Source organism: Cyprinodon tularosa, unplaced genomic scaffold (genome assembly GCF_016077235.1).
Source record: "Cyprinodon tularosa strain WSP-4 unplaced genomic scaffold, ASM1607723v1 ctg90, whole genome shotgun sequence".
Classification (NCBI taxonomy): domain Eukaryota; kingdom Metazoa; phylum Chordata; class Actinopteri; order Cyprinodontiformes; family Cyprinodontidae; genus Cyprinodon; species Cyprinodon tularosa.
This window is the reverse complement of record NW_024039674.1, coordinates 2,873,476-2,890,000: the sequence shown is the minus strand read 5'-3', so window position 1 is coordinate 2,890,000 and position 16,525 is coordinate 2,873,476. Positions and strand designations below refer to the sequence as shown.

General features: G+C 44.9%; 2 protein-coding genes across 7 annotated transcripts in view; one reads left to right on the top strand and one right to left on the bottom strand.

Moving 5' to 3' along the window:
- The window catches only part of grid2ipb (glutamate receptor, ionotropic, delta 2 (Grid2) interacting protein, b), a 42,259-nt gene extending 33,002 nt beyond the window's left edge, over positions 1-9,257 (top strand). The window contains exons 13-26 of one of the 2 annotated variants that reach the window (XM_038274139.1): positions 549-681; positions 1,160-1,461; positions 1,662-1,706; positions 2,133-2,855; positions 3,676-3,828; positions 4,043-4,130; positions 4,710-4,787; positions 6,637-6,833; positions 6,906-7,061; positions 7,146-7,232; positions 7,316-7,445; positions 7,533-7,651; positions 7,818-7,982; positions 8,205-9,257. In XM_038274139.1, the coding sequence (XP_038130067.1) occupies positions 549-681; positions 1,160-1,461; positions 1,662-1,706; positions 2,133-2,855; positions 3,676-3,828; positions 4,043-4,130; positions 4,710-4,787; positions 6,637-6,833; positions 6,906-7,061; positions 7,146-7,232; positions 7,316-7,445; positions 7,533-7,651; positions 7,818-7,982; positions 8,205-8,276 (2,448 nt within the window). In that variant the 3' untranslated portion in view covers positions 8,277-9,257. The remainder of the gene's footprint in view (positions 1-548; positions 682-1,159; positions 1,462-1,661; positions 1,707-2,132; positions 2,856-3,675; positions 3,829-4,042; positions 4,131-4,709; positions 4,788-6,636; positions 6,834-6,905; positions 7,062-7,145; positions 7,233-7,315; positions 7,446-7,532; positions 7,652-7,817; positions 7,983-8,204) is intronic. The other variant, XM_038274140.1, reaches the window with a different exon arrangement.
- Positions 9,258-11,230: 1,973 nt separating this feature from the next.
- arhgap17a (Rho GTPase activating protein 17a) overlaps positions 11,231-16,525 on the bottom strand; it is a 46,862-nt gene continuing 41,567 nt past the window's right edge. For 3 of the 5 annotated variants that reach the window (XM_038274104.1, XM_038274106.1, XM_038274105.1), the window contains 4 exons: positions 16,213-16,491; positions 15,009-15,139; positions 14,375-14,917; positions 11,231-12,624 (listed from right to left, as the gene is read on the bottom strand). In XM_038274104.1, coding sequence (XP_038130032.1) covers positions 12,500-12,624; positions 14,375-14,917; positions 15,009-15,139; positions 16,213-16,491 — 1,078 coding nt within the window. In that variant the 3' untranslated portion in view covers positions 11,231-12,499. Of the gene's footprint in view, positions 12,625-14,261; positions 14,281-14,374; positions 14,918-15,008; positions 15,140-16,212; positions 16,492-16,525 lie in introns of all 5 variants that reach the window. The other 2 variants (XM_038274107.1, XM_038274108.1) reach the window with 2 other exon arrangements.

Genomic DNA, 16,525 nt, shown 5'->3' with positions numbered 1-16,525 from the left:
AAAGAGGTCAGGGCAACGGTTGTAAAGTCATTAAGTCCTGTGGACCTTGGCTTATTGGAAACAGGGATACTAGAGGAGGATTTGAAGCAGGTTGGCCTGTGACATGTCGCCAGTGAGGTGTTGAAGATGTCTTTTAACACTGGAGACAGCTGATCAGCACGGTCGTGCAGGAGTGTTAACATTCACCACTGTCGTGTTATACTCAAGAGATATCGCTTGAATAAACGTATTAATGCGCTATTTTAATTGACATTTTCAGAATTACCAAAATATTAATATAGTTTTTTGCACATTTGTAATGGAAATGCAGCAACGTTTTTATGTTTCCCCATGTGGCAGAAACATTTATCCAAAGCTGTCCTTCTGCCTTTGAAGATGAATTTATTCTAAGATTTGTTCACATCGTTACCAAGGCTGCCAATAAGTCTGTAGCTCTCGGTTTATCTGGAGGTTTACAGTTCAGCATCTGAGCGCTCCAAACCTTCAGAGCAAACGTGCGGCAGCGACTGTGTGCTAATCAGCTGATCATGCCTTCACCCCCCCCTTAGATGACAGGTGTGTACACGGAGCTGGAGAACATGTACACAGGGAAGAGCGTCTCCCCCGCAGAGCCTGAGGTGGTGGGACAGACTGAGGCCTACGGCCGCTCTCTCTCCCCCCTCACGCTGCCCCCTCTCACAGGTATCGCTCACACACACAGACATAAACACTCAGATACATGCTTCCATCAGTGGTTTCAGCTCATTCACCACCAGGGTCTAATTGTTTAAATGATACAATTGGACAAAAAAAACATATATATATGATTAAAGGATATGGATGTTGGCCCTGATGGCAGATGAATGATGTCATGATCTCGTTATGTGAGAGAAGATCTGACTCTTTGGTTCATGCAGACAAATAGAAACAGGTTCTTCTCCATCATGACGTGACAGCCACTGATGTTTGAATGCGTTGGAGCCCAAACACATTCAAATGCTGCAGTTTACTCCTGCATATATGACGGCAAAGGACCTCTTTGTTGCCAAGGTTACCTCATGGAAAAACTCCCCATAATAACATAATGGAGAAATTAACAGCTGGTAGAAACAGGAGGATGTGTTTTAATCACAGAAGCTCTGATGTTGTTGTTTTTTTCCCCCGATTTCCATCCATTTAGGCAACAGAAAGTCCGGCCTATCCCTCTCCTGGAAGGAGCCTCTTCCCACCACTGTGTATGAGATCCAGCACCAGAGCAGCGTGGAGTCCAACCCCTATGTCAGCCTGGAGAGCCCCCCTGCCTCCCCTCCGCACCCGGACAGCGGTCCCAACACCCTGACCCGCGGCAAGAAGCTGTTCACCTTCTCTCGCCCGCCTCGGAGCCGAGATACAGACAAGTTCCTAGACGCCCTGAGCGAGCAGCTGGGCCACCGGGTCACTCTGGTCGACGACTTTGTGCCCGGCGAGAACGACTATGAAGAGGTGAGGAGGACTACTTCTTCTCTTTATTACCAGTTTTAGTAAAAAAACATATTTGAAATGAAATGAATCCGTCCTTTACGGACGACTATAAAACATTTAGCTTTAAACTTTACAAACTTTGCGTTAAAAAAAACACATGACCTCTGAGCTCTGAGCAGCTCTGATATTTGCTCCAACCAACGCTTGTGTCACACAAACAGATTGATGACGTTGGTCGTCATGGTTTCAGAAGAAGAACTGCACCTGTGAGTAAAACTCGTTACTCAGTAGAAGCTAATTATATCTGCAAGCTTCAGGCTCCACATCACATCTGCATCTGCAGCGAACAGGCACAACAATATGACCTCCACGTGTTACAGGCGTTTGGGGCTGCAGAGATGACCCCTGATGGATGAGGAGAAAAGAGATTCCTGCATCAAAGGGGGTCATAATGTTATGCCTGATCAGAGTCGGTTATATTTGGTTTAAAAATGGAAAAAGAACAAAGATTTTTGTTTGAGTGCTTTACAGCTTTTTCATGCAGCATCATGATCCCAGAAGTATTCACACCCTCTGAGCCCTCTGCTCAGTTTTTGCTCCACTTATACGTTTATACTTCCTGCCTTTTAAAGTTCAGGTCGCAGCTAATTGTTAAACTGCATTAATTATAAACGCCCTCCATCTTCCTCCAGATGAGTTTCCCAGACGACCAGGACTTCCTTTCCCGCCACCTCAGCAGCGGCAGCAGCGAGGAGCACTGCAGCAGCGATGAGGCCTCCTCTCCCACCTACTCCTCTGGTTCTGAACCGATCCCACCGCCTCCCGACCAGAGCCCTCCGCCCCCTCCTCCTTTCCAGGCTCTTATACCTCCTCCTGTCCAGTTCACCGACCCTCTGCCCCCCGTGCGTTTCTCTCCGGAGCACGTCCCCCGCAGCCGGATGCCCTTCCAGCCGCATCACCCCATCATCCCTCCACCCCCGCCTCCTCCCAGGACCCTCCTGTCCAGCCGCTCACCTCTGCACAAACCCAGCAGAGAGGAGGTGGAGAAAGCTCGGCAGCGCTTCAGAGCCTCATCCACTAGGTTCACGCAGGGCATTGCCCCGCTGAACTTCTCGACTCTGCGGTCCTCCCAGCCGTCTCGCGCCAGCTACCTCCCCCGTCAGCTGAGCCAGCCCCAACCCGTCCGCCAGCCGTCCCCCCAGCCGCTGAGGCCGAGCCAGCTGGTCCTGCACAGGCACCACCAGCTCCACCACCAGCACAGCTACCAGGGTCCCCTCCCAGCATCCCTGCAGGACCCCAGCCCAGCCCAGAACCAAAGCTCCTCGGTGCTGTCCCAGCCTCCCGCCTCCCACTCCTCCCTCCCCACTCACACCTCCAGCTTCGAGAGCTCACCACAGGAACTCCAGTCACAACAGGTAACACATGCGTCTTTCTCTCCTTCATCCTTCAGAAGATGCAGCAGAGCTCCTAGCAACAGAAAACAGAAATTACCCGGCATCAAAGCAAGAACTTCATCTTGTTCTTTAGCAACCAGGCAGAACCCTTCATGTCTATTTGAAGTGTTTCTGCATTCATGGTTTGATCTGATTAGGTTTGTCTATAAATCTACCTTCCTCTCTGTCAGACTGCATGGACATTTCTGACTAAAGATTCTCATTATATTTCAGCCTGGACTTTGACTAGGCCATTCTATCTCAACCCAATTTCAGGTCCTCTCCAGGTCTTCATTCAGGATAACCCTCAGCCATCATCCATTAACTCTGACCAGCAATATTTCCTACAAATTATTGATCCACAATATTTAGATCTACATTTTTTGCAAAGACTAAAGTAAAAATGTTTTAAAATAAATGAATTTGCTCTTAATTTGAACAGGTAGAGGAGATAATTTTCACTGGAATTAGAATTTTTCTTTATATATTATGCTCTTGAAATAAAATAATTGAGTTTTTTCCTCTTAAACATAATTAATCTTATTCCATTGGCATATTTTCTTACTTTCATGCTCAAATCAAGAGAGGATCAACTTATTTTTAGAGAAACGGACTGAACTGAATTATTTTTTTCATTATGCTGGTGTATAATGGTGTATAAAGGTCAGAAAACTTCCTCAGGTTTCGGTATTTGTCTTTAATCACACTGATTAAAGAAGTCAGTTTCCAATAATAAAAATAAAATACTAATAATTTTAAAAAATCAATCCTGAAATGATTTGCTAATTTCCTCTTTTTAAAGGCTCCACCTCCTCCTCCTCCACCACTGCCTCCACCTTGCGACCCACCTCCTCTGCCCAAACCGGGCCAGCAGGCGTCTGACACCAACCACATGAGTGTGAAGAGGCTGCGCTGGGAGCAGGTGGAGAACTCAGAGGGAACCATCTGGGGTCAGGTGAGCTCTGATCGGTTGTTCGCTGGCGTCGCTCGGCGCTCACACAACAAACACGACTCCAGCAGAAAGAAAGCTGTGAATCTTCCCAGGTTGGCTGCAGCGTTTCTCCCTCCTACGACGGAGGACAAAGCTTCGTCTGTCTCTCATGAGTCACAGCAACACCAAACAAACAGGAATGGTGGACGCTAACGAGTCTGTCCTGGTTTGCTTACAGCTGAGAGAAGATTCCGACTATGACAAGCTGAGTGACATGGTGAAGTACTTAGACCTGGACCTGCACTTTGGAGCTCAGCGCCGACCCAGTGAGTGATGCTCCCTGCCACCGTCTAACTTCAAACATTACATCATGGCTGCCAGTCATTAATAATCATGTTTTAATGTATTTTTCATTTGATTGTTGATCATTATCTCTGCTTACTGAAGTCTGTTCCCAGTCGGGATGTTTTCTGCTCCTGTGCAACCATTCTCCATACGGCACCATCACCCATCCTCCGTCTGTTAGGTCAGCTGTCTGCGGCTCTGCTTTGCTCAGGTTTTCATGACCCTTCAAAGTAAGACTATTAAGTAAGACTAAGTTTTTGTTTTTTTCAGGTGAGGTAGAAAGTGTTTGTTGTTTTAGTTCTACAGAGTCACTGAGTGCAAATCAGCACTGATATTTCTGTAAGAAAAAGGAAACATTCTGGTTCCTGATCCAGATCATATAGCTGCTAGTTCTAAGGGTCTGAAAACCTCTGCATCATATTAGCTCTGTAAAAAGCAGAGTCCTGTTTGAAAACCATTCAGTGGACAAAGCTGCATCATCATCCTCATCATTTCACACCCCCTGGTGCCTGGAGAACAAATATTGACACGTTTGTTAAAATGATCAGTTTCTCCTCCAGAACCAGCCTTCCTGCCAGAGAACCTCAAGAAGAAAGACGTGGTGGAGATACTGTCCCATAAGAAGGCCTACAACGCCTGTAAGAACACCTCCCACTTCGAAGAACCTTCACTGATCAGTTAGGAAAGAAACGCTTAAAAGCTAAGAGCAAACCAGAAATGTTTTTCTGTTTTTTTTTATTTCTAAATAAGTGATTTTTGGGGAGATTTCATGTTAGTTTGGTGGGAAAAGGTTTTATTTTGAAAGGCATCATATGTTGTAGCTTTACAAACTGTTAGATTGTATGAATGGGGACAGAAGGAGTGTCGTTAGAATCTGTTAGAGACTCTTTAGTACTCCATGTTTTGGTCTTCTAATGATAATTAAAACCGACTCAAGAACGGAGCCTTGAGGAACCTCGGATCTAGTCTGATTAAAGTAGTTTTTGCTTCATATTGTGCTCCAGATAGGATCTGAAAACGAATCCCAATATTCCTAAAAGCTCTTCTGATGCATCAGTCATGATGTTCTGATTGATCGTTGCTCTTAAATAAAAAATAAACCACATAGAGCTTCAAAAAACAATTTCAGAGATTTGGTGTTATCAAAAACACCATTTAAAGAGTAGGGACCTACAGGCAGACTGAAGCAGGAGCGTAAAACGACTGAAACCGTGTTCATCTGCCCAAATCGGAGCAGATATAAAACCATTCCCCAATAATTTTCTTTCCAATGATTCATTTAATGTTGAGTCCTGGTCCAACACTGCCTGAAAACATGGGAGCCTTAAAATACCTGAAATTTCCTGACTCTTCATCTCTATCTGCTCATCTTGTTTTTATCCAGCAGCTTGTTCTGTGGTGATGTTAATTTGTTTTATTTAGCTTTCTGACACATTTCACTGCATCTCCTGTTTTCCAGTAAACCTGGAGCTTCATGAAGGTGGAATCTTATTCTAAACGTCCTAAAATGCGGTTAAACGACTCCTGCTGTAGCTGAGCAGGAGTGACCCTCTGTCTGTCACTGGGAAAGACTTTGCAAACTGATGGAGGTGTAGCTGAAATCTGAAGGTATATTTAAAATGGATTTAAAAATTGAGGCGGGGAAATTTTTAGGTTTTTACGGCACGGGGTGAGAGAGGGGGTGTGAAAGGACACATCAAGTACTATTCGTTGGTGCTAACCACTGCGCCACTAAAGCAACTCTTTATTTTAACAGAACAGATAGATGCAACAAGGAACTTATGGTCTTTTCCAATGTTTCTGCCGGTTCTCCTCTAGACAAGGTTTTTCTAACTAAGTTAAAGTCTGCAAAGAGCTGTGAAGGTCTCCACATACAGTTGATCAAAACAATTTAAAGGAGTAAAATGTTGAATAAACCTTAAATGTAAAAGAGTCTGGCCTCTATTCCAAAACCTTTAAAAGAACATTCTGAGGCATCAGCCAAGATAAGACTCACATCCAGCCTTGTCTAGCAGGTGTTCTGCTTCAGCAAACACTTTTTTCTTTAGACTTAGACAACTTTTATTGTCATTTTGTATACATAGAGTGTGTGTCTTCTGTATAGCTTTTAGACAGAGAATAAGCAGCACTTTGTGCAAAAAAATAAACAAAACAAGCTCCCTAACTAGAGGCCTAACAGGAATTGAGTGGAAAATAATTTTTCCCGTCACAGAACCAGATTCTATGATAGAAACGGTGAAGGAACCAAGTTTTTACTGCAGGTTTGGACGTTTATGCTTGAAATAGAAAGCCTGGTTATCTCATGACAGTGTTAAAGGAACTAAATGGAGAGTCAGTCTGTTAACCATAGATCAACCTGCTGCAGCCAATCAGAATGTAAGATTTTCTAACCAGAAGCTGCAGGAACATTAATAGGAGGTTCCATCAGAGATGTTATGTCAGCAGAGCAGAACCACAGAGATAAATCCCACTCCCCCCTCCCTGCAGCCATACTCATTGCACATCTGAAGCTGTCCCCTGAGGAGCTGCGCCAGGTTCTGATGAACCTGAACACAGACCGGCTGGAGCCGGCCCACATCAAGCAGCTGCTGCTCTACGCCCCCGACGAGGAAGAGGTCAAGCAGTACGAGCGCTTCGAGCAGGACCCGGCCAAACTCAGCGAGCCAGACCAGTTCATCTTCCAGGTAGCTGCAATGAGCCCGTTTGGACCACAGAGGAGAAGTCCGTCTGTGAATAACAGGGTTTGTTTGTTTCAGATGTTGATGGTTCCGGAGTATAAGACCCGCTTGCGCAGCCTCCACTTTAAGACCACGCTGCAGGAGAGGACGGAGGAGATGAAGGTGGCCTTTGACTACATCTACAAGGCCTCAGTGGAGCTGAAGAGCAGCAAGAAGCTGGCTAAAATCCTGGAGGTGAGTCTTCAGGCTCACCGGTCTGGGTCGGCCTGAGCAGTTCTGGTGGTGCTGAATGTTTTTCTGCCTCCTCTATGCCCACAGTTTGTTCTGGCGATGGGAAATTACCTGAACAACGGCCAGCCTAAGAGCCACAGGACGACCAGCTTCAAGATTAACTTCCTCACTGAGGTGCGGCCTGGAAGCTCTCCTCTCAACCTGCTCGCTTCTTCTCTGTTCCCACTTTCACACATTTCCTCTCTTCATTTTCGCAGCTAAGCACCACGAAGACGGTGGATGGAAAGTCCACCTTCCTTCACATTCTGGCCAAGTCTTTGTGCCAACACTTTCCTGAGCTGCTGAACTTCCCTGCAGACCTGCTGACAGTTCCCCTGGCGGCTAAAGGTACTCAGGAAACCTTTTCTCCATAGAAACATTCATCTTACTGGTTTTCCTTTGCTAAACCGCTGCTGCTGTTGTTTTCCGGTCCAGTGAACCAGAGAGCGATCACCACAGAGCTGAATGACCTTCACACTACAGTCCAGGACATTCGCACAGCCTGCCAGAAGATCCCAGCAACAGCTGAGGACCACTTTGCTTCTGTTATGAGTGTAAGCCAAACTATTCAATATAACATTCACCAAAAAACAGAAACCAAAGACAGGGTTCTGAACTGAAACTAAAAACACACCAGAAGCACCAGAGTTACTTAAAGGAGGCACTTTAAACCGGACCTTTATAATGTGATCAGAGAGCTGAAACTTCTTCCTTCCACAGAGTTTTCTGGAGAACAGTCATCCTGCCATCCAGTCTCTGGAGTCCCTGCAGTCCCGAGCCATGGAGGAGTTCTCCAAGGTGGCCTCCTACTTCGGAGAGGACAGCAAGTCCACCAGCACAGACGCCTTCTTCGGCATCTTTGCAGAATTCATGGCCAAGTTTGAGGTGAGCCTACCGTCCCGCTCCGCTGTGCACCTACAATAAGCCGGGCTTTATTAGGACTGGTTGCATCTTCAGCAAATGTTTGACAGCTTCAGCCCAAAATAGCTGGGAGGCTTTTTAGAACCAGACAAACTGCCTGCAGCTGTAAAATAATTGGGTCTCCATCAGATAAATAATCAAAAACAAGCCTGATAATCCGGCTGAGGTTCTGGTTCTGTCTTTCAGAGAGCGCTCAGTGAGACCCAGACGACTGAAAACCCACGAAGCCCTCGACTGTCTTCTCCTCTGGCCTGGTAGGATCTAGAAGGTTCCTCCCTGCTGTCCATCAACCAAAGTGCCAAGAACCCCACTGAGACGCTCACACCCACAGGAACAGAGACACGGTCCGCTCCAGGACACTGGACCCACCCAGACCGGACCACATCAGGTGCTGGAACCGGTGTCCACATGTCCAACATCTGCTGGACATTATTTCCATCTCTTTTTACAGGAGAATGTTATTTATTCTTATTATTGAAATGTGTGACATCACATGCTTTAGTTTAGCAGCTTTAGAAGGTTGGTTCTGACTCGCTCCACCCGGGGCTCGTCTGGAGACGGGTCCATTGATGTCCTGAAAGGTCCGGTGGATCTCAGTAAGGCTCAGAACCGAGAGCTCCAGGAGATGCTCCAAATGGGAGGAAATTCCTGAAGAAGATGGTTCCTCTGAAAACTCTTTTCATTCCTCTGGACCTTCTTATCTTGGTTAATCGAACATCCTGCACGGTTCATTACGATCTCAGCTGTTTGACTTTGGGCTGAAAATCTCAACGGTTGAAATAAAAGAAAATATTTTCTGCAGGTCAATCTGATGCAGGGGTCTGCAACCTGCAGCTCTTTGTACTCCCCAAAATGGCCCTAAATAGTTTATTAAAATGATATAAAGAACCAAATAATGCAGTAGCCTTTTAAATTTGATTTAATTTTCATATAAGAAATATGGATTATTAGAAATATGTTTTCTTTTTTCTTTTCATTAACTTGCTATTTATGTTTCTACATCTGATAAACCTATATGCAAAAATTCATGCTTCATCTTTCTGAAAATAAAAATAACCTGTTTGTTGTTTAAAATGGCAACAGAAAAAACAAAATTGATGTTTTTCTGAATTATGATAGAATGAAGAGAACATTTAGCCCCAAATTGTGACACTTATAGCTAAAACCAGCACACAATTTGGATCATTACCAAATTTAAAGAATTGTTCCATGGCATGAGGCTGAACTCTGGTAAAAAAAAACAAATGTCCTTAAAATCTGTTGTTTCAATAGATGCTGATAACAAGCCAACAATTTTCCCTTTTCTTGTGTTTTTATCTTCCAACTTTTTGAGTCTGATGTTGAGGCTGTCAATACTCACTGCTGCCACCCTGTGGTTTAGTGGGGAACTGCTTGTTCCGGCAAATATTCATATCTCACATTGTTAGAGAATCTTTCTGTATCCAGATTATGATCTGGATCATAACCAATATTTTTTGTATTGTTTCTTGAGGTGCACCCCTGATAACATTTTTTTTTATAAACTTTTCAAATTATCCTGTGCACAGATACACACAGACTCTCCTATAACATAACCTAAGGTAATACATAAGGTAATTAATCTGTAAACATGAAAACCAACAGTAGTGGAACATCCATTATGAAACCACAGCAGCATTGTCGTTAATTCACAAAAACTGAATTTTTTGTATTTGTTTACTTTAAATTGTGTCTTTAATTTAGAAAAACAAACATTTTTATTTTTGTAAAAATGATCTAATCAGAAAAACAGACCAATTTTGTTTGTTTGTTTTCTAGGTCATTATGCTTCCATACTTCCACATATAGCAGACATTATCCAAAATAATGTGTTTTATCTAAAGGTTATTTATTATTTGTGGCTCTAAATGCCTTTTACTTGCCAGGGTGAAAATGGCTCTTTAGATTTTAAAGGTTGCAGACCCCTGATCTAACAGCTGCTGAAGGTTCAAATCATCTGGATTTTTATCCCTTTCTTAGTAAAAAGGTTCACTGGAGACGAGGCTTAACATGAAGTCAGATACATGTGGTTTGGTTCAGAAAGGGACTTAATGAAGTCAGGATTAAATCCAGATTCTTGCACCACTTTATGTTTAAAGGGGAACCATGATGATCCACAGGAAATAGATGCCAGTTGGTTGAATGGAAACGGTCCTCTCCTGTTCAGTGCTGTTCTCCTGCTCTATGATCTTTCTATGCATCATTGTCTGTGTTGTATAGTCGGGTCGTTCTATAGAAGCCCGGTTTATTTTCTTATTCATGAATGTTCTTCTAGCACAGCTTTAGAGGCGATCAGCTGTAGCAGCAGCATCAAGTTAAAACCAGCTTGTCGTCCCGGCATGTTGCTTAGGATGAGCAGCTGGTAGCGATAAAACACAGCTCTGTCATTCTATAGGTTCTGTTTTTAATGTTGTCATTGAAAGTCGCTGATGTTCTGTGATGGTGGGATCCTTCTGCTTGCTTTCAATAAAAACAATGTTTTGGATCTTTAAAGAGGTTTGAAAATATGTCCAAATCTTTAGACGCTGTTAGCTGATATGAGTCCAATTCAGGTCCGCTTTGACTCACTTTCACAGATGGAAAGTTATAGAATAACAGAGACGTTGCTACTCTGAATAGAACCAGGGGGTCAACATTCTGCCTGTAAACTAAAAAAAAAGTAAAGATGGGCTCAATGCTCATGGACTTATTTCCAATTTGTTCTTGTTCTTATTTCAGAACCGTATTAAAAACAAGAAACTTCTTTGAAACTATGATTTCATTTATGAACAAATCTGTCCCAACTAAACCTTGGCCCAAAATAACAAGGAATTTTGATCAAATCCACTCTAAAGAACTGATTAAATTCAGACATTGAAAGAAAGAAAACAGCAACAGACTTTGACTAGGCCACTCTGAAACCTTCACTAGTCTTTTTTTAGCCACTCAGATGAAAACCTTGGTTGGCTTTGGATCCTTGTTCTGCTCCAGAACCTGAGCAAATTTTAGCTAAAGGTCTGAAACTGGTAGCTGGACTTTCTTCAGGGTTTTGAGGAGCCTTAATGTTCTTTTTGATCTCTTTCTGAGATGCTTCAGCAGTTAATATTTCCCTTGATCAATGGAAGCAGGTTTTATTTTACCTCTGGTCCTTTCCATCTGATAAACTTGTTGACTCTGGAACATCTAGATCTCACATCAATCACAACACAACCGCATTTTTAATCTTTATATACTTTATTTATTTGGGAAGCTTTCATATTACAGGATTTCTTCCATATTTAAGCTCAGACAGCATCAATCCAAAACCTTAGAGCTCAAAACTTTAGCTTTATTATCAACAGTTTAACGGTGTCTGCCTGAAAGAGAATAATTAAGCCTGCAGGATGCAGAAGGATAAGGCATGGAGGTACAGGAGAGAAAGCAGAGCAGCTGCAGAGTCCATGCCTTCTCTTCATGTACCATAACGGGTCGGTTCTCTCAGAACAGAATTCTGTCTGAGCCCAAACTAACCAAGGCATTCACACATACTCAATGCGGCAAAGAAATAAAAAATTAAAAAGAGGTTCTGATCTGATGAAGTCTAACCCTGCATCATTACTGAGATTGCTCCTCTCAGCTCAGAGGGGAAGGCAGGAGAAGAAGAACCGCCTGTTCTCCAGCAGCAGCTTCTGGGCTGGTCAGAACCGGCTTGTTCTCTACATTCACTCTGACGCAGACCAGCAGAACCAGAGGGCGACAATACTGACATCTGGGGGTTAACCCAACTTTTTCCGCTCAGAAAACCCAAAACACGTAAATACAACCAGAATATTTCGACTTCTGCTGAGGGGATCGAACCACTGTCCTCATGTCCCTGAAGGCCGACTGTGAGAATTCCTAAGCGCTACAGTAATTATCAAATGTGGTTCTGTCAGGAACCAATAAGGCAGGAGCTACACTGAACTGCATCATGGCAAGAAAAGAAGGAATGTGTGTTCTGAACCCGGGAAATAAATACAAACATGAGGGAAACGGAGGGAGGGGGGGAAAGAGGCGATGACTGAAAACCAGCAGTCATCTCGTTTCCTGCTCCGTGCTGCAGAACCACACCATCACCTTCTTGTTCTAAGGCCACTGTTTATATAAAACAGGTTTAAAAAAAAAAACACGACAAACAGGAAGTCTCGTCAGCTCAATCCAAACGCTCTAATGCTGGTTGCAGTGTCTTAAGCTAATTCAGAAGGTTCTGCCCTTGGAAAACAAAGATGGCGCTCTGTGTGTGGGCAGGGGTGGAAACAACCATCTTAACCTGCTGACATCACATCAGTGTGTGGAAACAGAAACTTTGGCTTCAAGGGTTCCTCCATGACAGTAGCCAGCAGGGGGCAGTGTTATACACATATCCTTCATCCAGAAAGAACTCGTTCATGCTTTAGATGAGGATCTTAGCTGTAGAGAAAAAGGGCGTGGTGGACAACTGGACCCGTGATGTCATCATCTCATCCTCAAAGAGCCGTGCTCTCAGTGTCCAGGTTGCAGGAGGTGGTGGTGGCCGCCATCACTGGCTGCTGGTCCACAGCGAGCTCAGGGATCAAAGCCCGACCGAGTCCCTTCAAAGACACCGCCGGGTCTAAAAGGCAACACAGAGGAGCAGAGTGACCAGGAGGAAGCAGAAGAGCACAATCCATAGACGGCTTTACTAAAGGAAAGTTTTCAGATTTTCTTTCGTTACAAACAGAAACCTCCATGAATTCTTAAAGGTATAGCGGAGGATGTTCTTTTTCTGGCTGGATCGTCAAAATAATTAGTCCTATTACTTGTCAATCATTCTGGTGATACGTTTACATAAGGCCGTCCTACGTGCTCGTCCCCATTTTCACTTAACGGTGGTGAGTCTGACATAGGGGAAAAATTGCAAATCTTCTTTTGGAAAGTTAGCTTGTATGAGCGATGCAAACAGCAACTTTAAAACAGAGTGTGCACGAGAAGAAATGGGCTCGTGCACGCTCTTGCACACGTTTAATAGCCGTTCCCTATCGGTTACAGGATTGTGCACGTGCTTTTATTTTTTATAAGTGGAGAGCATGTTTTCAAAAATCCAGCCAAAGTCCAGATCTAAATCCAGCTGAGGATGTGAGAAGACTTAAAAAGGCTACATTTTCTGTGAACCCTTTCAAAAACCCTGCATGTTTTTCTGCACCACATTAAGAAAAAAATAAATAGTTTGACACTGTGATATGAGACACAAAGGAAGAAAGCTTTTTAAAGCTTCTATACAAAGGGACGGATATAAAAACAAAATGTGTGTTTAAAGTAAGCCGGTGATGTGTTCCCCAACCAGAGATGGTTAAACACAAGGATCTACCTGCCCTTACAAAATGTGAACAAACGTGCAGCTTTAAAGCTGTGAGCAGCACAGACGCTGTTCTGTCATTCGAACAGCAGGTGGCAGTGTTCTCTCACAAGAGGTGAGGATCAGAGCATGAAAGCAGAGAAAGCAGGTCAGAATAGTGAGGTTTGGTGGATGTGATGAGGAGGGAATGGGATGGAAATCCATCGTATGTCTTTAGAAAGACAGAGGACACCCAGCGTCCCGCACTGGCCTCAAAGCTCTGCTCCCACCTCTGATGGAGATTAAAAATGATCAAATGAATCAGTTCAGATCCACGTGTGAATCCTGTAATCTGAACAGAATGTCTTCCAGATGATGTGGAGGTTCAGGGAAAATGGTAAATGAAGGTTTTGATGCTGCCTGGCTGCATCATGGAAACATGGAGCCTCTTCTGGCTCCAAAACAGACATTTCTGCTATTTAATACTCAATTATTTAGACCTCTTTAGATTTATAACTGTGAGCTAAAATCATGAGGATTTCCAGTCTCATAAAGAGGATGTGAGTCTTCAGGTTATTTTATTTTTATTTTTTCAATTAGGCTTTAATGTGTAGCAAAGGTCTGATGGAAATTAATTCAGATTTTTTTTTTCTGTATTCTGTCCTGTTATTTACAAAGAAAATTTGAACAGAAGCAGAATAAGGTTTTGAGATTTGAGATTCATTATTGTCAAATTTCTGGTGTTTAATAGCTGCGTATTCAAAGCTGAATGGAGATATAGTTTATCCTGTCAGATTTGCTGTCTTTGAGTATTAAACCTCAGGAGGACTGATGAAAGGACACAGTCCAGCTTCAGGACTGGGACAGGAGACAGAAAATGGTGACTGATGGGGAGCAAACAAGGTGCAGAAGGTACCAGGACATTTTCTACAAACCTCTCAGTGCTGCTCTAACCTGTGGAAGCATCACAATGTGAGACTGTTAGACAGCCGACCGTCAGTATTCAGCAGGAAGTCTGAGACATGCATCGGCTCACAGAGACACCTACCCATCGTCTTGAAGGCGGCGGCGCAGACCCCGTTGGAGTCGCTGCTCAGTGTGCTAGGCTGCGGCGGCGGCGGCATGTTGGGCCTGTTTCGAGGTTTGGGGACGGGACGCGGTCGAGGAAGTGAACCGGACTGGTAGGGATACGGGGACGGAGGAGCGGCTGCTTCCTGGCCAGTGTTTGCTGCTGTGGGAGGCGGAGGGGTGTCAGGAGGAGTCGGCGTGTTTGGAGGTGAAGGCTCCGTGAAGTTGGGGGGTTGGGTGATGGAAGCGGGCTGCGCCGGTGGGCTGGGGTGGGTCGGAGGTTCAGGAGGGGGATGGTTGGGTGCGTGGATGGGAGGCTGGTTGTTGGAGTGGCGCCTGGGCGTAGCGCACGGCTGTGGGGTGGGAGAGGAGGGGGAAGTGGGGGAGTGGCTGCTGAGGGGTCTGGATGTGGGGCTGAGGGACTGGGACGGTCCAGAGGATGAGGTTTGGTTGGCCGGGTTCAGAGGCTGGCTGGGTGGAGGGTTAGGTGGTTTAGGGGGTGCAGGCGCCTGCTTCTTGGTTCCTGGAAAGACCACAGGACATGCTTAGGACATCTGAACGTCTCTTACACGTCCTGCCTTCCTGATCACATATGAAAGAACGCCGACTCTCACCTCTACGCATCATGTGTGGACTGGGCCCCATGGATCCGGTCCCAGACGTTCCAGACGACCCGCTTCCTCCAGAACCGTTCTTCTGAGGCACAGAAGTGGGCGCTGGTGCCGAGTCCCGCAGCTTTGGGTTGCTTTAGAAAAGAACACAAAGATCTCAAAGTCTCACCCAGATTTGCTTTTTCCTACACGAGCTGTAGGACAACAGATCCACTACAGTCTGACTGCTACAGGCAGTTTAAGCCAGTCTTTGCTGCCTTCCTGCTGATTCCTTCGATTTGGGGAGGACAGAGGTAAACATGTGTCCTCAGTGACCGATAGCAGACAGACAGAAGCTATTGTTGAACTTCTTCTGTGGGCCGACTTCAGACAAAACTCCATTGTTTCATCTAGCGGTGGAAAAGGACTGATCCAAAGTGAGGAAGAAGAGATAGAAATGTCCTGAAGTCAATCAGCTTCATCACCTTCAACATGTCTTTATCTTCTACACAGTTTTTTCACTTCTAAAAACCAACCTTTTTTGTTTTTATTGGGATTTAATATAATAAACAGACAAAAATAAAAGATTACCTACAATCTAAACCTGCTTATTAGCCTGATCTCAACACAGGGAAATCTGACGCCATCACTCAGGGGAAGTCTGTCTAAAGCCATGTGGAGGATGACCCAAGAAAGGTTCTCTGTGGTCAAATGATACTAAATCTGAACTTTGACCTAAATGCAAAGTGTCAGAAAACAAATGGAACAGATCTCTTCCAAGGAGAGGTATGATGGAACAAACACAGAAGTAAAACTAGAGGTTGCAGACAGACTGGGACTGGGGAGGAGCTTCACCTTCTGGAAGGACAACAACAATGGAGGGTTTGGATCAAGGCTGGCTCATGGGTCAAAGTTCAGATCTAAACCCACAGATCTGCAGCCAGAGCTTTTAAAAGGCATGAATCTCTTTTTCTCCTTTTAACACCTAAAGTGTTCCTGCCTCTTGGTGATTTCCAAACAATCATGTTAAAGTTTGTGGTTGGACTTGTGAGAACAGGACTGCACATCAAACCAACCTGAGCCTTGTAGCTCAGCAGGCATCTGGATGTCAGTGAAGGCAGATCTACACTATAATACAAACGCTAAAAGGATAATGGCATGCACATCTGACTGACAGCATGCAGGCTCATTCCCACCAGGAGCAGACGTGCAGGGCAGCAGCTCTTACCTGAATTCCTCTGTGTGCTGGGCTAGAAGCTGCTGAGCAGCTGCCAGAGCAGCCAGACCCTGCACCAAGCTATGCTGAGCAGCGTCCTGCCCTGACCCCCCTGTTGTAGGTTGTGGCTGGGCTTCAGCCGAGGACTGAGGGGCCTGGCCGGCCCCGTGCCCCAGCATCTGAGCCTCCACAGGGGGTAAAGGAGGCTGGAAGGCAGGTGAAGTGTGCTGTTTTCTACCTAAGGTGTTACTGCCTCTACGAAGGGTGTGGTCCGAGTGCTTGTTAGAGGCACTACAAGGGGGGCGGCAGGGGGGAGTGTGAAGAA